The 24,399-nt window shown below is 37.7% G+C and overlaps 4 protein-coding genes across 4 annotated transcripts in view; all 4 read left to right on the forward strand.

Annotated features, from left to right (window-relative positions):
* The window catches only part of LOC308524758 (olfactory receptor 4A5-like), a gene marked incomplete at both ends in the record, with an annotated part of 363,276 nt that overhangs the window by 151,425 nt on the left and 187,452 nt on the right, over positions 1–24,399 (forward strand). The gene's annotated exons all lie outside the window — the stretch shown is intronic.
* OR5D14 (olfactory receptor family 5 subfamily D member 14) lies at positions 3,259–4,197 on the forward strand (the record flags this gene model as incomplete). Its single annotated transcript, XM_081099997.1, has 1 exon — positions 3,259–4,197. One exon carries the CDS (start codon positions 3,259–3,261, stop codon positions 4,195–4,197), a length of 939 nt encoding a protein of 312 aa, XP_080956123.1.
* LOC308525207 (olfactory receptor 5D18) lies at positions 13,003–13,944 on the forward strand (the record flags this gene model as incomplete). Its single annotated transcript, XM_081099994.1, has 1 exon — positions 13,003–13,944. One exon carries the CDS (start codon positions 13,003–13,005, stop codon positions 13,942–13,944), a length of 942 nt encoding a protein of 313 aa, XP_080956120.1.
* Positions 20,408–21,358, forward strand: LOC308525195 (olfactory receptor 5L1-like; the record flags this gene model as incomplete). The annotated part of the gene is made up of 1 exon (XM_081099983.1): positions 20,408–21,358. The coding sequence occupies one exon, from the start codon at positions 20,408–20,410 to the stop codon at positions 21,356–21,358; it is 951 nt and encodes a 316-aa protein (XP_080956109.1).

A 24,399-nucleotide genomic window follows, 5' to 3' on the forward strand; every position in this document is an offset into this window, starting at 1 on the left:
CTTACACAGTCGCCATGTCCCAGAAGCTACACCTGGCCTCATTACATGGCTGCAACCATTTGGGAGCTCTTCCGGGTCTACATTTCCATAATGATGCCACTGTTTTGTGAGGTGACATGGTGCTGGCTGTTGGCGGGGGTGCCTCCGTATTCTCCCATGAAGTCTCTTATCTGCTAGGCCAGTGGTTCTCAACCTTCCTAATGCCGCGGCCCTTTAATACAGTTCCTCATGTTGTGGTGACCCCCAACCATAATTACTTTCGTTGCTATTTCATACTGTTATGAATCGTAATGTAAATATCTGATATGCAGGATTTATTTTCATTGTTACAAATTGAACATAATTAAAGCATAGTGATTAATCACAAAAACAATATGTAATTATATATGTGTTTTCCGATGGTCTTAGGTGACCCCTGTGAAAGGGTCGTTCGACCCCCAAAGGGTGTGCGACCCACAGGTTGAGAACCACTGCGTTAGTAGGTTACCCTGGTTGCCTATGTAGCAACCTCTGAACAGTGTTTGGAGAGACTGGAAGTAGAAGCTATAAGGCATCTTGGTGCCTCTGCTCCAGAATCTATTTAACCTCACTCCCAACACATTTTCTTGCTAAAACAAGTCACAATTCCAGCTTGCTGGATCAATTCCTGTGCTCCCTAATGGAAGTATCACTCCTCTAAACTACGACAGCTCATGGTGCCCTTATGGGAAGCAGGGATCTCGCTGGTGGGTCATAATGGATTTACAGGTAGAAAAGCCACTCCCATTTCCACCCCTCACTCATAAATTCCGGGTCCCATAAATTACTGGAGAAATAGCAGTTGTATACTGGTTGTAGATTTAGAGCACATAACACATTCTGGAGGCCTTTATTCCATTCCTGTAAAGCAGTGGTTCTCAACCTTGGCTGCACATTAGAATCACCTGGGAATCTTTTTAAAATCCTGATTTCTGGGCCTCATCCTCCGGAAATTCTGTTTCTTTGTTATGGGGTGGGGCCACAACAATAGTAACAAAGAAACAGAATTTCCGGAGGATGAGGTCCAGAAATCAGGATTTTAAAAAGATTCCCAGGTGATTCTAATGTGCAGCCAAGGTTGAGAACCACTGCTCTAAAGTATTGCCAACAGAGCTTGTCCCATAACTGAGGTGTGAAAGGCTAGTCCAATATTCCAGGCACACTGTTTGAATTTCTGAATACTAGGTGAGTTGTTCTTCACCACTGTCTTTCAGGGACACCCTAGGACAGGGCTAGAGTGTCACAGCTGTCCATTTTTATAGAATCATCTAAAAATGAGGTCCCAATGCTTTCTTCCATATTCAGGTTGTCATAAAAAATTCCTCACGAGGATACATTATAAGTTCAGTCTTTGAAGGACAAAGCAACAATAGCATGGATCATGGGCACCTGAACCACTTACTCATGTAAATTACTTGTGTCTTCAGGAACAGGAATGCTATCGACTGCTGTGTATGTCTAATGTTATGGGTTGGTGGGATAGACAACGCCCAGCTGAAGAAGTGTAGGTCGCATAGGAATGTGGTAGCCTGTGGTCACTCATTTAGTCCCTATTAGGGTCCATTAAAAAGTCAGAAAGCTGTTTCTCAAAAGGTGAATAGTTATCTGCTGTGGAAGTTGCTGCTTTGTTTTAAAATTCTAATGGTCTAATCTGCAATTCACTATAGGGGCTTTCCAAAGTTCTGCACAATCTTTATCTGTGAATACACTTCAAGGACAATCATATAATCAGGTCATTTGTTCAAAATAACACAGAAGCTGGCATGACAGACTGGACTTGTTTTGGGATTCACAAACAATGGACGATATTTTGAGTAACTTTGTAAATGGGTTGGAGTAACTTGCCTAAAATGGGTGTATGCTGTCCACCAAATCAAAAGAGGCCTACTGAATTTTGGTGTAGAGGAGGCAGAATTTGAGAACTATGGCTATACCTTAGCTCTATTAATTCTAGAGGGCGCTTGGTTGCATGCAAACAAAGGCCGATAGTCCATTTCAAGCAGCAATTTTTCTGTGTAATTTCCAAGAAATTCTAGTCATTAAAAATGACACAAGGGACTTGGCATTTGCCTTGATTGCCTGCTTTGATTGCCTGCTTTGAGAAATAAGTTGCTAGGGATTCTCCAGGGTTTGCGTCCCTGGGGCTACAAGTTAGATGTAAGGGCCTTGATGACTCAGTTACACTCAGCTTATGAGAACAGGAGGGTGGTGGCCTGTTCCTCTGTAGCAGGTAAGTTTATTCAGGTTTCTATGAAACAGTGAACATATTTTCCGAATGTGATGATAGGGTTTTCTTTTGATAGTAATTCACTGTAAATGCTATCCAATTCTGAGTTTAATTACATTAAAGAAAGAAGTGTTAACTTCTTTGTGGAAATATTTGGCTTCAAGTCCATTGACAACCTTTTCACAAAGAACAGAGTAAATTTTCTACCTGGAAATAGATATATACTCATATCCTCCTTATATGCACTTTCTATTGGTATATAAACTTTCACAAGAAAGAGTATTAATTAGTTCTGAGAGCACTCTACGTGGTAAATCTTGAGACCCTTAAGAGATGTATCTATACAATGTCTGGGCTGTAATAGAAGCTAACTCTTAGGCTATAAACCCTAATAAAGTGTATACTATACTCAGAGGTCAAAAGGAGCCATCGTTCTCCTCAACCCCTCAGTAGCTAAGGTATTCAATGAAAGAAGTCACCTTTTCTAAACAAAAGGTGCTTAGTTGGGATTGATACATTTTCCCTAGATTTCTCTAATATTTACTTTATCCTTAGAATAGAAACATATTCCCTTGAAGATTTTAGTTGATTTATGTGTACAGGCAGAATACAGTAGCATTATATGTTCTTTTTTGAGGCAAACATTTCACTTTTCCCCCCACAGATTCACTATGCATTCACCTATGTGCAAACATTTTGATCAGCTGTGTGCATATTATGCTACTAGTCAGTGTGGATGTACACACTGTGATTCGATAAGCATTCCTTATGAAAACACAAATTGCAATGGAAATGCAAAGGTGTTTAAGAGACTCAGCTTGGTTTGTTATACCTGTAGCAATAATCTGCATGAGACATGTTCTGTATGGAATAAACTAGGACCCAAAACTCTTGTTTATCATTTTGTTTGGTCTACCGTAGAAATTCATGATATGTTTGTTGCTTACTGCCATACATTTCGTTGACAGAAACAACTCTCTTCCCCCAGCCCGCCCTTCAAATGTACCGTAGTGATGGCTCCAAGAAATAGGAGTGTGGAGACAACCTTTGTCCTCTTGGGTTTCACAGATTACCCAGAGCTTCAGATCCCCCTCTTCCTCGTGTTTCTGGTCATGTACATCATCACCGTGGTAGGCAACCTCGGAATGATCATAATCATCAAGATTAACCCCAAGTTTCACACCCCCATGTACTTCTTCCTGAGTCACCTTTCTTTTGTTGATTTTTGTTACTCTTCCATCGTTACTCCCAAGCTGCTTGAGAACTTGGTCATGGCTGATAAAAGTATCTTCTATGCTAGCTGCATGTTGCAGTACTTCCTATCCTGCACTGCTGTGGTGACTGAGTCCTTCTTGTTGGCGGTGATGGCCTATGACCGCTTCGTGGCCATCTGCAATCCTCTACTCTATTCAGTGGCCATGTCACTAAGGCTCTGTGCCTTGCTGGTGGCGGGGTCATATCTCTGGGGCATGTTTGGCCCCTTGGTACTCCTTTGCTATGCTCTCCAACTTAATTTTTTTGGATATAATGTAATTAACCACTTTTTCTGTGAATATACTGCTCTCATTGCCGTCTCGAGCTCTGATACACACATTCCCCACCTGCTGCTCTTTGGCTTTGCTACCTTCAATGAGGTGAGCACACTGCTGATTATCCTTGCTTCATATGCTTTTATTTTTGTGACTGTACTGAATATCCGTTCTGCCAGCGGGCGTCGCAAAGCCTTCTCCACCTGTGCCTCCCACCTGACGGCCATCACCATCTTCCATGGAACCATCCTTTCCCTCTACTGTGTGCCCAACTCCAAAAACTCTCGGCAAACGGTCAAAGTGGCCTCTGTCTTTTACACAGTGGTCAACCCCATGCTGAACCCTCTGATCTACAGCCTGAGGAATAAAGACGTGAAGGATGCCTTCTGGAAATTCATAAACACAAAAGTTCCATCCCACTGAACCAACCTCAAAAGGTGTTTTCAATCCCAATGAACAATAGGAGCAGAGCCTATAACACGTCTAAAATAGCATATATTTGCATGAGGTTTTTATAGGTGGCTGTGATGTTAATATATTGTGTATTGGTTAGCTCAAATCCCTTGATGATGCCAGAAAAGTTAATTTTGGGACGGATTCCATAGGATTTTGATCTGAAAAACATTTATGTCTTCAAATTCTATAAGAAAAACCCCACATATAAAAATACTACAAAGCTGAGAGGATCATCTTTACTCACCTTAGAGAAGGCCTGTCTGCTTTGTTACTGCAAGTGACCATGGGTAACTTGCCTTTAAATGTATTTGTGTTGTGTGTCACTAAAGCACCGTGTCTTTGTGGGGAGAAACGGATGGATATGCTTTTTTATAAAAGGGGTTATAAGCCTTTTCTGACACCTTCCTTCCTGTGAATTCTATGAATGGACAGTCAGCTTGTGTTGAGAAGTACATTGGGCAAGGATGCTTACACCTGTCGTGTGGATGATGACACAGAAGATCAAGAAACTAGTATAGAAATGGCTAAAATGATTGATTTAAGACAGGAACTTACTGTTCACTCCAAATCTAGTGCCATTTTCATTATAATACCTCTGTGGCTATTAGTGTGAGAGGTCATGAAAATTAATTTTGTCATTTGGAAATGACAATTCCTGGAGTCACTTTAATACTTCTAGCTTGTGCTCGGATATTATTTCTCAAAAGGCTGCATTCCCAGTATTAGCAGTTCTGGGAATGTCTTAAGCATTATCTAGTCTAGTTCATGTATATCAGAGTGAATGTAATATACACTTTATCAGGAAATATTAAGGAATTATATTTCAAAATTTCTATCCTAATATTTTTATGAATAGCTAAGCAAGCACAAATATCCAGTAACAAATACCTTAAAAATCAGAGCAAATTGTAGCAGGAAGGATATCCCTAAAGAATTTAAAATGAATTATAGACATTATTATTAAAACAGTATCATATTGAAACAAATAGATGGCCATGTGAGAAAAAGATAAAATTAGATATTGTTTTTATTTTACATGCCATAAGAGAGCTCTAAGTACAGATAAAATTTAGATTACATAAGTATACAAAATTTCTTGACAAAAACAATAGAAAAATATTAAATTGACAAAAAGCACCACCTATATCACATAAAAGGTTTAAAATTACACTGATAAAGCTTTTGGTTCTATCATTCCAGATAACTTCTGAAAACCTGAAATTATTTCATAGTAATTTTTTAAATGAAAGAATACTGCAATAACACTCTACTAGTATTACCCCATATTTTGTTAGTATTCTAAGGAATACCAACTTAATTGCATAAACACATCTTAAAGGACACCCATTGATACACCCAGATAGGCTTCCTTCTTTTTTTTCTGCCATAGACAATGTCATCCTGAAATATCCATGTTCTCTCTCTCTCTCTCTCTCTAAATATATATATATATATGTATATATATATGTATATATATATATATACAACTTTTTTAAAATATATATTTTATTGATTTTTTACAGAGAGGAAGGGAGAGGGATAGAGAGTTAGAAACATCGATCAGCTGCCTTCTGCACACCCCCAACTAGGGATGTGCCCGCAACCAAGGTACATGCCCTTGATCGAATCGAACCTGGGACCTTTCAGTCCACAGGCCGACGCTCTATCCACTGAGCCAAACCAGTTAGGGCTCCATGTTATATTTTTGATAAAGGAATTTAGAAAGTATAGAACAGCAACACAAACTGCATAATTATTGAGATGCATAAAAAAAGCTGACTATTTGACAATGAGTTGTATTTGCTGTACTCTTTGCTCCAGACTCAACACTCTTCCCTCAGTTATTTGAGTAACTTCACAATGGTCTATGCTCAAATAGCACCTCATTGTGGTCTTGCCTAACCTCTCTAAGAGATCAACCAAAGAAATTGTATGCATATATACATAGCCCATGGACAGAGACAATACTGTGGTGAAGGCCTGGGGTGGGTGACTGGGGCAGGCTAGATGGGGTCAATGGGGAAAAAAGGGGAACATTTGTAATACTTTTAACAATAAATATTTAAAAAAAATAAATGCACCACCAAGAAAATAGAAAAATGATTCCTTCAATTATATATATTTCAGCATTAATTATTACCAGAAAATGATTACATATTTATTTGTTTTTATATTCTCCATTAAAAATAAATTTGTTGATAAAGGGACATTCTTTCTTTTTCCCCTGATGCCTAAGATAGTACCTGTCTTAGGATAAGTCTATAATAAATATTTGTTTCTTGAATGAATAAAAGAATGATTGAATGCGTAGTTACATATTCTCATTATGTGCTCAAACCTCCTTTTCCTGGTTCCTGCACCAGAAAGAAGAGTTTGCAAAATAGTCACTTTGTTAATTCTGATCAGTGAATATACATCCTTTAATCAGTCTATGTTCAATGGTATTGCTTGTTACTACAGAGAGATTATATATCCTTTGAGACAAAAGTTTTAATGTAATTCATATCTGTATTATTCTTATATCAATAGTATAGGCTTGCATTTAATGGGCATGCAAAAATGTTTGCTGAGTGAATGGATAGGATAAAACTTTGGTTTTAAGATTATCTAAAGGAGAATATTTGAGATGCTCTTTTCCCATTGGTAGACACTTTCACTATGCTGTATCTGATTTTGAAAATTTAAGATTTCTATTGTAATAAACCTGACAAGAGATAGAAAATTCAACAGAGTGAACATTAGTTTTATTTTATTTTGACTGTCCAGTTTTAATAATCCCTTCTAAAAACATTCTTGTCATTCTTTCTGAACTATCTCTTCTCTACATTCAAATTACTCATAGTTCTAGTATGTTTGTCTCTATCCCCAGTTCCATGGAAGGTCGTATTTTTCTTTTTCTTTTTTCTTTTAATTAAATCTTTATTGTTCAGATTATTACATTTGTTCCTCTTTTTTTCCCCCCCATAACTCCCCTCCTCCCAGTTCCCGCCCCACCCTCCACCCTCACTCCCCACCCACTGTCCTCATCCATAGGTGCACGATTTTTGTCCAGTCTCTTCCCACATCTCCCACATCCCTTTCCCCCCCAGGAATAGTCAGTCCATCCCCTTTCTATGTCCCTGATTCTATTATAATCAACAGTTCATTCTGTTCATCACATTATTTATTCACTTGATTCTTAGATTCACTTGTTGATAGATGCATATTTGTTGTTCATAATTTGTATCTTTACCTTTTTCTTCCTCTTCCTCTTCTTAAAGGATACCTTTCAGCATTTCATATAATCCTGGTTTGGTGGTGATGAACTCCTTTAGCTTTTCCTTATCTGTGAAGCACTTTATCTGACCTTCAATTCTGAATGATAGCTTTGCTGGATAAAGTAATCTTGGTTGTAGGTTCTTGGTATTCATCACTTTGAATATTTCTTGCCACTCCCTTCTGGCCTGCAAAGTTTCTGTTGAGAAATCAGCTGACAGACGTATGGGTATTCCCTTGTAGGTAACTGAGTTTCTTTCTCTTGCTGTTTTTAAGATTCTCTCTTTATTTTTTGCTCTTGGCATTTTAATTATGATGTGTCTTGGTGTGGTCCTCTTTGGATTCCTTTTGTTTGGGGTTCTCCGTGCTTCTTGGACCTGTAAGTCCATTTCTTTCACCAGGTGGGGGAAGTTTTCTGTCATTATTTCTTCAAATAGGTTTTCAATATCTTGGTCTCTCTCATCTTCTGGCACCCCTATAATTCTGATGTTGGTACGCTTGAAGCTGTCCCAGAGGCTCCTTACGCTATCCTCGCATTTTTGGATTCTTTTTTCGTTTTGCTTTTCCGGTTGGGTGTTTTTTGCTTCCTCGCATTTCAAATCATTGACTTGATTCTTGCGCTCCTCTGGTCTGCTGTCGGGAGTCTGTATAATATTCGTTATTTCAGTCCGTGTATGCTTAATTTCTAGGTGATTCCCCAATATAAGATCGAGGGTCTCATTAGTTTTCTTGTAGATCTCATTAAGTTTATCGGCGGCTTCTAAACAGTTCTTGAGAGACCTTAAAAGTGTGGTTCTGAACTCTATATCTTCCATTGACAATTTTGTCCTGTTTCTTTGTCTCCGCATTTTGTTATGCTTCCTTGGTACACCCCCCTACTGGTCTTTGTGCGCGGTCTTATAGTTAAACCTTGATTGCTGTAGCTAATACCAGGGAGGGTTTGACCTCCAGGCCAAGTGGCTATGAGAATCAGCTGTGTCTGCAGTGAGCGAACTTCTGTCCTCTAGGGAGGTGCTAATCTAGCCTTTGCCTGAGGCTATCCGGCAAATGCCTCTGTGCAGGGCTTGAGCGGGGCGGGTCGCACAGGATCAACAGGGTGGGCCGGAGAGAGCAGTTATGGCGACTCTCAGTCCTGTCCCCAGGGGCTCTGCTTCTCTGAGTCCCAGCAACGGCTGAAAACCTCAGAGAGAAAGCTGCACTCGCTCTGACCGAAGCCAGACAGTCCCGCTTCTTCCGTTTGAGTCTGGGTCCCTAAAGACTCGCCCGATCTGGAGCTCAGAGTCTGTGACTCCCTCCCGATTGAAAACGCCAACCGCGCCCTCCGCCGCCAGCCGGCTCTGCGCACTCCGCACCTCAGAATTTGACTTCAGCACTGCGCCTCCTCTGAGTGTCCCTATGTGTTTCTCTTTCCTCCTAGTTGTAGGACCTCCACTCAGCCAGCGGTCCTGTGGTTCTGGGTGATGTCCCTTCCGTTTTCTGGTTTCACTTTTGAAGTAGTTGTTCAAAGCAGCAAACTCCGGCGTTAACCTATGCCGCCATCTTGGTTCTCCGCCATTCTTTTTTCCATATTTTTCATTCAATAAAGATTCATGGTATTTTATGATAGTCACTGATCTAGGAGCTTGAACTACGTTAGTAAATAAAGCAATAAAAAAATCACTGTTTTTCTGAAGCTTTTTCTAGCAGGAGGGAACAAACAATATATAATAAATTCAATAACTAAGCATTAAATATATATTTGAACCATGATAAGTACTTTAAACACTAAATTGGGATGTAGGGTAATCCAGAGTATAATAGCATGGTAATTGAAGGTTTCACTAAAAATGCATTTGAGACAGCATGGAGAGAACTGGTATTATGCTAAGCGAAATAAGCCAGTCAGAGAAAGATAAGTACTACATGATCTCACTCAAATATGGAATCTAATGAAAAAAATAAGCTGATGAACAAAATAGATCCAGAGGCATAGAAGCATGGAAAAGACTGGTGATTCTCAGAAAGAAGATCGGGGTGGGTGGGTGGAGAGAGATTAATCAATTAACTGGTGAGTTTAGATGCATACATGCGTAGCCCATGGACACAGTCAATAGTGCGGTGATGGCCTGGGATGAGCAGGTGCTGGGTGGAGGGGGTCATTGGGAAAAAGGGGGACATCTGTAATACTTTCAACAATAAAGGTAAATGAACAAACAAACAAAAAACAAACACGCATTTGAGCAAACACGTCAGGGAAAACATTCCAGTGTAAAAGAAGCACTATAGAAATTATCTGGGATGATAATAGTAAAAAGGCCATAAGGAATGAGTGTGCTTTTTTTGGTTTTGTTTTGTTTTTGAAAAGTAGCAAGAAGGTCTGACTAGCTGGAGAAGATGGAGGAGGGAAAGATTAATAGAATAGGAGAGATCTGAAGGGGACTAGATCATTTTTCTGATTGAATATTGAACTTCGTAAATGTCTCTGCTTTAACTCTCAATGAATCCTGATGACCTAACTGATGGATCTCGCACTTCTCCAACACAGAGTGGGTGGTATGGAGGAAGAGGGTTATTCCGGGCATATAGTGGTCACGTAGTTAATATTCGATAATGACGGCTTTTATAATTACGTAATTTTGGTAACTGTAGGAAGGTATAGGAGTGATCAGGGAGCTGGGAGAAGTGACTTTAAAAGACGAATTTTCATATGAAATGCCCCTCGTGCTGCTCCAGATTTCCAGTACACAAGAATAACATCAGAGAAAGGTGATTAATTTTAATTGTTTATTTCATGACCTCAAGAGCATGAGGCAATGGAGAGTCTCTAGGGTCCATATCCCAAAGGTTGTGATTATAGATATAAGAATATATGAATCCCTTCCAATCAGGAGAGGTCCTACCTTTGCCATCAGCAGGTTTGTTTTAAGATTTAAAAGACTGATATTAATTTCAATGTATGGTATCTGGAAAACTATGTGAGAGGGGAAATTTACCCTTTAGATCTATGCAGTGCTTGAGAAATATTTAGTCACTGCAAAAGTTACATATCTGAACATGCCAGGAAGAGGATGTGCCATTGTCCTACAGAGCTTTGCAATCAGAAGGCCTGGCTCAGCTGAGCTCCCCAGTAACAGCAGGTGCCTAGGGTGGGGGTAAGAAGAGCTTGGAGAAGTTTGGAAATGTGCATTGTCTTGCTTCTATAATTTCTCAGAGCAGCAGTCAAGGTAGACACACAAGTATTTAAATAAAATGAAGTAAGCAAAGAATAAATAGACTAGTGAAAAAAATTAAAAGATATCAACTTTAAGATTGTAAAGCAGGACACATTGGGCCTTGAGAGCAAAAATTACAACAAAATGGAGGAAAATTATAAGAAAGAATATTTCAGGTATTATATTTCCTGGATTCAAATATATAGAAAAATTTACTAGTAGTTTAATAATAGCTTTTGGGACATTACATTAAATATAGCATTAATTTTTAAAGGACAGATAAATTAAGAATTGTATTAAGAAAAAGTGTGATAGAGTGACTTTGTGATGGATTGTCTTTTGAGGTTGTTTTTAATACTCAAATTTATGAGAATATGAGCAGATAGGACCCTGGAGTGTCTCAGTTTCACATAAGATCTGACACCTTCACTGATGGGCCATCTGAAACTATTTCATGGGTTGTGGAACCAGAGATAACCTTCCTAGAAATAATAGTTTCCTGGTATGGGAGGATCTTAGAGGTGTTAGACAGCAATTAGAGAAATATAGGGTCAGAAAAGTAGGCTTTTGCCCTGTACAGTTGTGAGTGTGAGAAACACAGAGTTTATTCTTGTATGATTACTTATCAAGTATTGTATTAATTTCCATACAAACCTACTTTTGCCTTGCCTTGTGTAATTCTGTATTACTATTTTGTCTCATAAAATGACTTTCTAGTGCAGTTTTTAATTCTCCTTTATAGGTGATATAGTGACAGAATGAAGATTATATAGGTGTTGAAGGAACCGGGGGGGGGGGGGGGGGAAGAGAGAGAGAGAGAGAGAGAGAGAGAGAGAGAGAGAGAGAACCTAGGAAAGGGAAGTCTTTCAGCCAGAGTCTTTATAGTTAGTTATTCCTGGGAGAAAATAAAATCCTAAATCCCTCTTCAGTTCATATTGCTGCTGCTTTCAGATGTACCCTGTCACTGGGCTACTGCTCATACACATAACATCTGCAGTTTGTCATAACGTATGACTATTAATAATAAAGGGAATACCTTAGCATCTAGACCTTGAACATGGATCAGAGTGCAGCATAAAATATGAACATACTGCTGGGAGTTTGGAAATGAGGGTTTAGTCATAGCCATTTAAATTGCTCCTTATTTGCATGTCATTGGGAAAGTCATGGTTTCTCCAGCTTCTGTTTTATCAATTCGAGAATAAGAAAGCAGACTAGATTATCTATCATTTGTCCTAATTTTATTATTTCTCAAGCAGTGAGGAAGTATTGACAACTAGGACTCCCTGCATTGAGGGCAATGCTATCTGAAAAAAGTAAAGATTTATTTTTATATCAGGCTTACTGGATCAGAAAAGGAAGAGATTAGCCTGGCTGGCATTGCTCAGTGGTTGAGCGTCAACCTATGAACCAGGAAGTCACAGTTTGATTCCTGGTCAGGGCTCAAGCCCAGGTTGTGGGCTCCATCCCCAGTGTAGGGTATGCAGAAGGCAGCTGATCAATGATTCTCCATCATTGATGTTTCTATCTCTCTCTTCCTTTCCCATTCTCTCTGAAGTCAATAAAAATATGTTGTAACAAAGGAAAAGATTAAAGTGCTATATGAAATTAACAATAAAGGCGCAAATTTAAAGTGTTAGGAGTATTAAATTTTTTTATTGATTTTTCACAGAGGGGAAGGGAGAGGGACAGAGAGTCAGAAACATCGATGAGAGAGAAACATCGATCAGCTGCCTCCTGCACACTCCCCACTGGGGATGTGCCTGCAACCAAGGTACATGCCCTTCACGGAATCGAACCCGGGACCCTTCAGTCCGCAGGCCGACACTCTATCCACTAAGCCAAACCGGTCAGGGCAGGAGTATTAATTCTTAATGTCACAGTGTGAATGTATGAGGCAAACATTAATTTTAGAAATTTCTCATTTTTATTGCTGATTGCATAATTGACAAAATCAGTGATGTTAGGCTAATCTTTTATGACATTAAAAAAGGAGAGCTGAAAGTGTTATGGGTGGATTTGATTAAAAATACCATAATTCCCTTGAGCTCGTACTATTTTTAAATATTAAATAGTACAATTGAGAACTTAGAAAATTAATTCAATAATTGTATTTTTTACATAAAGAAACATTTAAAAATGTTATCATGCTTAAAAATATTATACATTCAGCATAACTTGCATAATAAACCCATAGAGAAATTCTGAAAGACATGTTTGCTGCATTTACCAGTTTGATAAGGAATATTAACCCAGCTTTTTATACCCCCACTTGGTTTAATATTTTTCTTTTCAGGACTCATTCAGATTCTGAGAAACAGAAACCATGATACTGTCGGAGAGGAATAAAAGTGGGACCACGTTCACTCTCTTGGGCTTCTCAGATTACCCAGAACTGCAGGTCCCCCTCTTCTTGATTTTTCTGGCCATTTACAGCGTCACTGTTGTAGGGAATATTGGGATTATTGTCATCATCAAAATTAACCCCAAGCTGCACACCCCCATGTACTTTTTCCTCAGCCACCTCTCGTTTGTGGATTTCTGCTATTCCTCCATCGTTGCCCCCAAGACCCTGGTGAACCTAGTTGTAGAAGACAGAACCATTTCATTTCTGGGATGTGTTGTACAATTCTTTTTCTTTTGTACCTTTGTGGTAACGGAATCCTTTCTATTGGCTGTGATGGCTTATGACCGCTTTGTGGCCATCTGCAACCCTCTGCTCTACACAGTTGCCATGTCCCAGAAGCTCTGTGCCATGCTCGTGTTCGGATCGTATGCATGGGGAGTGGCGTGCTCCTTGATACTCACATGTTCTGTTCTCAGGCTATCATTTGAGGGGTTCAACACAATCAACCACTTCTTCTGTGAGTTCTCCTCACTGCTCTCCCTCTCTTGCTCTGATACTTATGTCAACCAGTTGCTGCTTTTTATTTTTGCCACCTTTAATGAGGTCAGCACACTGCTCATTATTCTCATGTCCTACGTATTTATTCTTGTCACCATCCTCAAGATGCATTCAGCCAGTGGTCGCTGCAAAGCCTTCTCCACCTGTGCCTCACACCTGACGGCCATCACCATCTTCCACGGCACCATCCTCTTCCTCTACTGTGTGCCCAACTCCCAAAACTCCAGGCACACAGTCAAAGTGGCTTCTGTGTTTTACACAGTGGTCATCCCCATGTTGAACCCCCTCATCTACAGCCTGAGAAATAAAGATGTCAAGGATACAGTCAGCAAGCTAATGGACACTAAAGTCTTTTCTTGTTGAGCATATTGTTTCAGTAGAGTTTGTACCTACATGCAAATAAAGTATGTCCTTAAAGGTTTATTTTAAAGAGATATTATTTAAATTATTGAAGAGCTAATGTTGTACAGTGGAAAGGACATGGATCATGATTCAAAGAGACCAAAATTAAGTCTGTCTCTTATTGAAGAAAAATCATCAGTTTCTTTCACTTTAATTTTTCATTTACAAATTTGAGATAACATAAGCTGGCTCCTAATCTGATTGTAAAGATTAACAGTTAGTAGAGGTAGCATGTGGAATACCTTATAGAATCTCAATAAACATTAATTTCATCCCTCTTTCATATAACATGCCTGGAGTAGACTAGGCCTTCAATAAACACATGGATTTCTCTTATAAAGATACAAATAGCAGTTAAGATAGCATAGTCTTCATTTTCAAGGAATGCAACATCTAGTGTTGACAGTAGGGCAATGAAGAAAGTGGCCATTGTATAAGATAGAAAATAAGTATCATAAAGGGTTTGAGAGAAAGAAAAGTTCAAATCTATTTAGGGACTTTGGAGAGATGCCTTCATAAAATAGGCATTGTTTGCACTTGGCCTTGGATAGCAGAATAGACAGTTTCGTGAGACACATTTCAATAAGGTAGGAGTTTTATTCAGTAGACAAAAGCCTAACAAAATAAAGAGTTCAGAATGTAATACTGAGTCAATGGCCCAACAAATTTTTAATTGAAAGAATACTGCATAATGTGTGTGTGTGTGTGTGTGTGTGTGTGTGTGTGTGTGCCTGCGCGCGCACGCGTCTGCATGAGCTGTATTGTACATACAGGTAACTTGGCATGACTGGGAAATTGAAACTACATGGTCTATATCCTGAATGTGTTTTCAAAGGAGCTCCAGGTGGCAGTATAATAAGCTATGATAGGCTTCACCAACCACTCAAAAATGGTAGATTGGATCTTAGAAAATCTTAGAAGCGAGAGGTAAGCATGGTTAGAGCCTGCCCTACCTGTATTGCATGCTATTTTTCTGCCTATGAAAAGATAAAAAACTTTATCCTTATTATTTTTGTCTGAACATTAGCATAATCTCTGAATCCTCAAACTGAACTCCCATCTTAAAAAGAAATGTGCTTGGAAGTGCCCTAAGTGTTGAAAACTAATTGTCTACATAATCTTATTCGAAATAAAATGAAAACCAGAGTGTTGTTAGCATTGAGACCTGTTCAAACTGGCCAATTAAAAATACCTGACGTTGTTAACATCATCACTTTTGCTTGAATAACTTGTACACCCTCCTGCATTCTCTCTACTATCATTAATGTAGTGGAAGAAATAAATTTCCAATGGTTTTGGCAAAGAAGAAAAATAACCCGGAGAACAATTTTATATGGGCTCAATAAAGTTATTTGGAATATTTGCATTATTTTGAACTTATGATCATCATTATTAAAATGTTTCATTGCTATGCATTATTTTATAAATAACTAAATAACCATTGTGTACAGAATGATAAAATATGTAAGAAACATTGTTGTAAATATCCGATGCCTAATTAGGGAATGCTTTTCTCTCCTAGGGATTTCTGTTTCTTTTTTTTTTAAATTTTGTTTTATTGCTTAAAGTATTACAAAGAGAATTACATATGTCTCCCCCCCCCTTTGACCTTCCCCCGGCCTCCCCTACCCCACAGTGTCTTGTGTCCATCGGTTATGCTTATGTGCATGCATACAAGTCCTTCGGTTGATCTCTTACCCCTTCTCCCCAACCTTCCCCAGTCTTCCGGCTGTAATTTGACAGTCTGTTCGAGGCTGCTCTGGGTGTTCACAAAGTTATCTTTCTCCACACATCTAGAATTTATACCATTTTTAATTGTCTTTCAAATTAGGAAATTATTTATATTGACCTCAAATAAAATCAATAAAGGGTAATCTCTTTTTATACATTATGTTAATTATTTCCATCCTGCATGGGCTAAGGAGGGCCACATGTTGTGGTAGAAGTAATACAACCCACTTGGCTTTTACTCTGAGGAAACCAAGGCCCATATTATTTCAGTGACCTGGCCAAGGTTGCAAAAGCAATCATTCACAGAATTAAAGCCATCATTTAAGACCCCAGACACATTAGCAAGCATATATTCACTAAACACTGGCATATGATCTTATATTTATTCATTTTCAAGTTATGACATTTCAGATTCTTTATAGTAGATTGTATTGCTGCTTCTTTACAGAAAATGGTTTATATTAGACCTCTTTACATTTTTGTGTTTATATGCCTTTCAGTTAATTCTGAAAAGGCATATAGCAGAAGTTTAATATTACATTTAAATATTTCACCATAAATTTAAATAACAGTGAAAAGTGTAATTTCCATTGCATAGAATAATTCATTTAAAACACATGAATAAGAACATCTGAAATAGTCAGATTTGTGTCTTTCCTTCTTCTATACTCATATTCAGCTCTATTCCCTTCCATTGAACATTATAATTGTATTAATTACATTAATGTTTTTTATTTCTTTTGATCATAATGCTTTGGGAATATCAAGAGTTTTTCTTTCTGGATTAAGTTAACTTGGCAATGACACAATGATAGTTATACCACTAATTGAAACATAATTGCATTGCAACTTTGGATATAATATAATTAATCAAAAATTAAAGAATGTTTAGGAAATATTTCTTTTTATGAGAAATATGTGTTTGGATTTTTAATTTCAATTAATTAATGTATCCCTAAATGATATCAAAACATGACATTTCTTAAGACACTCTCTAATTAAGAGAGGGCTAAATAAGGATTTAAAAAAATAATTTCTAATATTATTGCCCTCCTTTACAATTCTTCCTTCTCTTACACATGGCTGTAATAAATTACCCCCAGGAGAAAATAGGAAGAACAAGCTTCCAGATCCCAGGAAGTATCATGCATGTCCATTTCCAAAAAACCAGAGTGTAGTCCACCCACCCCACCAGAGGCATCTCATTTCACGGCCTCTGGCACTGAGTAAGGAGGATGGCATCCTGGCACCATTCAGTAGCCCTGCTCTTCCTCACACAGTCATACGGCCCCCACAAACCCAAAAGCAGCGTATGGCCTCATCCTATCAGTCACCCCACGTGTGACTTTGGGCCAGTTACACCTGTCTGCGCCTCAGTCACCTCATTTGTAAAGGTGTGTAACTGTACTAGTCTCACTTATTTTTATAAAAAGAAAATGTCTTTTTAATAATTTTTTAATTTTTCAATCATAGTTGATATGTACTGTTATATTAGTTTCAGGTGTTCAACCTGGTGATTAAGCATTTATATAACATACTAAGTGAAGACCTGATAAATCTAGTGCCCATCTGACATTATCCATGGTTATTACACTATTATTAAAATATTATAAAGTACTATGCTGTACTTTACATCTCCTGTGACTATTCTGTATCTACCAATCTGTACTTCTCAGTCCCTTCATCCTTTTCACCCAACCTCCCAACCCCTCTTTCATCTGTCAACCATCAAAATGTTCTCTTATCTGTGAGCCTGTTTTTATTTTGTTTATTCATTTATTTTGCTCTTTAGATTCCACATATAAGTGAAGTCATATGGTATTTGTCTTTCTCTGTCTGACTTATTTTGCTCAGCAAAATACCCTCTAGGTCCAACTATGTTGTTGCAGATGGCAAGATTTTTTTTAAGGTGGAGTCATATTTCATTGTATATACACACCACTTATTTATATATCCATTTATTGATGGACACATAAGTGGCTTCCATATCTTGTCTATTGCAAATAATGCTGCAATGAACATATGGATGTATATGTCTTTTTGGTTTAGTGTTTTGAAGATGAGATGTCTTAATAGTTGTATTCAGAACAGTACCTAGCATATAGAAATTGGTCAATGAGAAGGTTGGTTGTTCCCACCCCTTTCTGGTATTTGGCAGAACTCTGGTGTGATTTCAGACCCTATGCTCTTAAGGAAGGAGCTTTTGAATATAAGACAGGCGAAGTTTATAAGCCCTATTTACAGATTTCATAACATCAGTGTGATCTCTGGTTCACAGATCGATGCTTGGATGAAGCATACAATGCCTTGGAATTCACTCTGAGCTCTCAAGGCATCATACTGGACTATAGTCATATATACCAACTTGGGATAATTTCCCCCTGTTAATATCTCATAGAAGTCATTACTGATTTGAGTCCCAAGATGGTGGTGTTTTCTTGATATCTTGTTGGTGTTCCACAGAGATCAACAATTATTTAGGGAAGCTTAAGGACCATGGAGCCCAGGGACACACACACACACACACACACACACACACACACACACACACACCATAAAGCTATAATATTTCCCATCATAACATCTTCAGAAACAGGGGAAGCAATGTCTGTCCCGCAGGTTGGTTGGTTGGACTATACACTCTGTTTTTTTGGGAGTGCACATACATGTTATTTTCTGGGATCTGGAAGCTTGTTCTTTTTATTTTCTCCTTGAGGTAATTTATTATAGCCCTGTGTAAGAGAAGAATTGCAAAGGAGGGCAGTAGTATTAGTCATATTTTTTAAAACCTGTATTTGCCCCTCTCTTAATTAGTGTCTCAAGAAATGTCATATTTTGAGCACTCCTTTGTGAAAATATTTTCTCTGTGTATTGAAAAACAATCTTGATGAGAACTGGGAACAATCTGATTTGCAGAACCAAAGAACTTGTAACAGCTTCTAGTGTAAAAGGGGAGAGTGTAAACAAATTGGGGAGAATGCTTGATTTCTCTCTTTTCATTCTCCTACTCTCTCACTAACTCCATCCACGAAACCTGGTAGAAATTGCATGGAGACCCTCCTGATGGTCACCCTGAGGCTGAGTGGCAGCAAGGGGCCTGAGGACTGCTTATAGAGGGGACAGGCAGCTGCACCCCCTCTGAAGCTCAAAGGGGGGGAATTACCTTGGCCATGTGCAAAACACTTTGAATTGTCTCTCCATAGCAGGTTTCTCAACTTTGAAACTATTGATATTTTGGGCCACATCATATTTTGATGTTTGCATGAGTTGTCGGTATGTGAGTGTTGGGGGAAAAAGGGGAGGCCGTTGTGTATATCATAGGGTATTTAGCCGCATCCCTATGATGAGAAATGGGAACAATCTGATTTGCAGAACCAAAGATCTTGTAACAGCTTTTCGTGTAAAAGGGGAGAGTGTAAACAAATTGGGAAGAATGCTTGATTTCTCTCTTTTCTTTCTCCTACTCTCTCACTAACTCCATCCACAAAACCACTATGGGGCGTGCAGGAGGCAGCTGGTCAATTATTCTCTCTCATCATGATGTTTCTATCTCTCTCTCCCTCTCATTTTCTCTCTGAAATAAACAAAATCTATATATTTTAAAAATCACATGCTTCTTCCTGAGCCAATACCATAATATGTTTTGTAAGAATTCAGGCAAGTTTCTATATTGTGTGTTTTAAAAAACAATTGGAATAAAATATTTACATTTTATGTGTGTTGTGAGGCTTAAATATACAATTCAAATTATGTATACATATATAATATCTGTGCAACATGGCTTACGATTTTATAATGACATTTTAGCATAGTCATTTTACAAGTCATTAAAGTTGTTAAAAAATAAGTTTAATAGCTGTGTACTTTTCCATAATATATAGGTACCATAACTCTGATAAATTCCATCCTGCTTGACACTTTATTTCTAAGTTTTACTATCATCAATAATGCTGCAGTGTGGCAGCAAATATTCTTGTTAATAATTTCATATTCACCTCTTTGATTAGTGCTTAAAATAAATTTAAAGCAGTAAATTCATTTATCAAATAGGTCATTATAAGGCTTCAGAGTCATAGTTGCAGGAAGTTTGAATCCAAGAGTACCAATTCACTAAATAATGGCTGACATTAAATAGCTAATTAACAATATCACTATGCTAATTTCATAGAAAAATGCATAAAAACTACTTTTGCCTTCTAAAAAATATTGGTAAAAAAACTTGTGGTTTAGCAATCAATTAAGCATACTTCTCAGCATTTCAGTGGTAAACAGTATAATAATTAAAATTATTTCCTTGGGATCCCAATTTTCTCAATATTGACTAAAAAGTCAGCAGGAAAAAGGGATTGAAATTTTATAAAACAAGATGGCTAATTAAATAATATTGGATATCTTACAATGATTCCCTTCCAGGCCCAAAATTGTGTAGGACTAGCGTTAGGACTCACACTGAGTCGATGGATATGAATGCTTTTGTGTGATCTGTGAATGAAACTGTGAGCTCTATGCATTTGTATGCAACAATGTTTGGGCATTTTCTAAACTTCACAAGAGCAATGTCGCATTTGCAGAAAAAATGAACTATCCTACTTATTTTCATGTCTTTTTTAGGAGACAGTCAAAACTGAATTTGGGATCATATAATGGAGAATAACTGTTAATATTTTTTCTCCAACTCCCATGAAGTGGGGAAATGGGCAAGGAAAACTGTACCATCGCAACGGAGTTCATTCTTCTAGGATTATCTGATGTTCCTGAGCTGAGAGCCTTTCTTTTCATGCTGTTCCTTCTGGTCTATGGAGTCACAGTTTTGGGAAATGTGGGCATGATCGCACTGATTCAGGTCAGCTCTCGCCTTCACACTCCCATGTACTTTTTCCTCAGCCACTTGTCCTTTGTAGATTATTGCTACTCCACAATCATCGTGCCAAAGATGCTAGCTAATATTGTAAACGAAGACAAAGCCATCTCCTTCCTGGGATGTGCTGTGCAATTCTACTTGTTTTGCACGTGCGTGGTAACCGAGGTCTTCCTGCTGGCCGTGATGGCCTATGACCGCTTTGTGGCCATCTGCAACCCACTGCTCTACATGGTCACCATGTCCCGGACTCTCTGTGTGGGGCTGGTGTCTTGCTGCTACCTCGGTGGGACTGTGTGTTCTCTGATTCACTTGTGTTTGGCTCTTGAGATCCCATCTTACAGATCAAATGTGATTAACCATTTCTTTTGTGATCTGCCCCCGCTCTTATCTCTTGCTTGCTCTGATGTCTCTATGAATGAACTGCTCCTATACATTGTAGCCACTTTCAATGAGATCATCACCATTGTCATCATCCTCACCTCCTACTTGTTTATTCTCATCACCATCCTGAGGATGCACTCTGCAGAGGGAAGACGCAAAGCCTTTTCCACCTGTGCCTCCCACCTCACAGCCATCGTTGTCTTCCATGGAACAATCCTTTTCACTTATTGTCGGCCCAGTTCTGGCAATAGTACAGATACTGACAAGGTGGCTACAGTGTTCTACACAGTAGTGATTCCCATGCTGAACCCCCTGATCTATAGTGTGAGGAACAAGGATGTGAAAGAAGCTCTCAGAAAAGTGGTGGCTTCCAAAATATTTTCTCTGAGAATATTTTCTTAGCAGGACTCAGGTCCCATAGTGGAGGCTGGTGGAGGGATGAACGGGTGGGCTGCTGTGCTGGAGTACAGAGAACAGCCAAGGGGTAGGTATTTATGAGTGAGGCGTTTTGGTTCACTTATCTTTATACTTACTTTTGATTACCTGACAATCAGCATACATGTATAATTAATGTATAGGGCAGTTTGACCAAGAGCAATCTCAGTTCTTTTCATCTGGACTCTCTAGGCAGTCTTCATTACGTAATTGAGTATATTTGTTGTAAGCATTGAGAGCTAATTGCTTTCCATGGCTTGGAATGTTGTTTTAAATTAAATGTCAATTTCAATGACGATCTAAACAAAGAAATAATAAATCTAGATTATTGTGCATATTAGGGAGGATTCATTTTTCTCTTATAGTAGTCATATTTATTGAAAGATGCCCTCATACACACAGGTATCTAATTTTTACAATTCTGTAACTTTGTACATCTTTTTTAAGCCCATCATCAATTTTACTTGAATTCCTTATATTTTCTTTTTTTTTTGTCCTGCACTGTTTGCAATTGGATAAAATTCCAGATTATTCAGAAACTTATTGGGAGGAAAAATTCTGGGTTTTTTTGTGAGGGTAAAATGAACCAGGCAGCAGTCTGATAGGGGTTTATGAAATAATTTGGTATGGTTATCTGATTTTAAACTTACAATGATAGATTAAAATAATATCAAAATTTCATAAATATTTACATATATAATGATAACCAAAATGTTTTACATATTTACAAATAAGCTACCTTCCTTTGTATATTGTCACTAACTTAAATTTAAATTATCTGGAACAATAATGTAAAAATAGCAAAGATGTTATATTACTCTTGATTGGAATCTATGAACAACTCATGTTTACAATGTTTTTATGTATTTTTCTCTATCTTAGTGTAGGATGATTATATTTTTGTAAAGTTAGAGGTAGAAATCAACTTTTATTTTGAGGAAATGAAAATGTATAGTTTAAGTGCTCTGACCAATGTATTAGAATTAGTGAGTGACAAAATAAAGATGGGTAATTGAGATTTCAACCACAGAGGCACTACACTTTTCAATAAATATAGATGTAACATTTCATCTTATTTCATTCTGTCATTTGAGATTTTGAATCTTCTTTAGCACCTCTTACAGCTGCTATGCAGAACATGATTTATGTTAGTGTTATTTAAATTTTTTACTCATGTGTCATTTAAATGAATTAATTTTTAAGATCTATATATCTGTTAAATTTTTAGTTGACATAAAAAATTCATCACAAATTTAACTTGAAAAAGAAAAACCTATTATTATCAGTGTATACCATAGCTTTTATTTCCATCATGATTAATTTAAAATACACGGATCATCAGATTTCACATTATTTCTTTGTCCTTAAGTCATATTTAATTTTAACTATTCTACAGAGTTGTATTAGAATGACATGTATTTATTTTTCTTTATATTTATTGTCTTTGCCCTGGCTAGAACTCCCAATCTTGTGTTGAATAGAATTGGCTAGAGTGGATCCAGGTCTTTTTCCTGATCTTATAGAAAATGCTTTCAGTTTTTATCACTGAGAATGATGTTAGCTATAGGCTTGTCATATATGACTTCTATTATGTTGAGGTACATTTCATATTATTTTCATAGGTATGGACAGTGGTAGGAAGATCTGGCTTTGGAAACAGTAGGAATAATTGTAACTAAAAGCTGTCCTTTTCAATAGAGTTTGAATTGTAACAGAGTCTGAACTAGTATTTATTGTGCACTCCTATTATCGTATTGCTATATTTGAGGACATATTGGTTGTAGACTACTTGAAAGGCACAATCTATTACATATTTTCATGAGCCCTTTTTATAAATGTTAAATTTAATAATTTGATACATATAATTATATTCCTGGTAATATATTTATTTTAAAATGAAATTAATATGCAGTCACTAGAAAAATTTACTTTCTCAGATTCAGAGAAGTTTTAAAATGTCTTTAGTATTATTCTAAGTGACAACTAAAAAAAATATTGCACTTATATTTAGTTGAATCTTGTTTAAACCAATGTAATCAGACTTTTGGCTGAAGTGTAGAAGATAGTAAACTAGAAAGAAATTTGCTTCCTATGTTATATAATACAAAAAATTAGATATTCTGTAAGCTTAAAAACTTTCTGGAAAGCCCATCAGATAGTTGAGCTCACTGGGTAATCACCTAACAAAAGAATAGAGTTTCCAGTAACAGAATTCATTGCTAGGAGAAGGAAAAGAATCTAGAAAGAGGTCCATATGCAAAGAGAAGACCTACAGCTTAGGATGGATTACATTTTTAGAATCTCTGGCAAACCAACTCCCACCATCAAATAAAATAGCAATAGATGAATTAGAAGTTTGTGGAAAACAGAGGTAATCATATTATTAACAAAACTGAAACCTAGGTTAAAGCACTATACTTAATGTTAAGCAAAAGATAGAAATCATTTTCAGGCAAAATGCTGCTTACTTCATTCTTTATTGACCTTCACATGATATGCATTTAAAAAAATATAGACATAGCACAAATGAGCAGGAGAAAATGGTTATGGGGAAACAAAGACATTAGCAGAGTCAGATTTGGAAAATAACTTAGATGTTAGAGATATCAGACATGCTATCTACACTATTAAAAGACAAACATGCAAATTGACCATACCTTTGCTACACCTTAAGCCATGTCCATCAGCCAATCAGAGTGACTATATGTAAATTAACCCAAGCAAGATGGTGGCCAGCAGCCACGGAGCTGGAGCAAGCAAGAGGTTTGCTTGCTCCAGTGATGGAGGAAACCAAGCTCCCCACCTGCCACGGCCTGCTCTGAGCTCCACTCAAGGCAACAAAGTTTCAATTATAGAAGATAAATAAACCCTAGATACCTGCTTTTAGCCAGCTGTTGCCATGGTGCTGGAGCAAGCAGGAGGCTTGGGTTGCCTCTGGCGATGGAGGAAGCCAAGCTTTCCACCTGCCCTGGATGGCTTTGAGCTCCACTCAAGGCTACAAAGTTTCA

This window comes from Myotis nattereri (genome assembly GCF_964212035.1).
Source record: "Myotis nattereri genome assembly, chromosome: 9".
In the NCBI taxonomy this organism is placed as follows: Eukaryota; Metazoa; Chordata; class Mammalia; order Chiroptera; family Vespertilionidae; genus Myotis; species Myotis nattereri.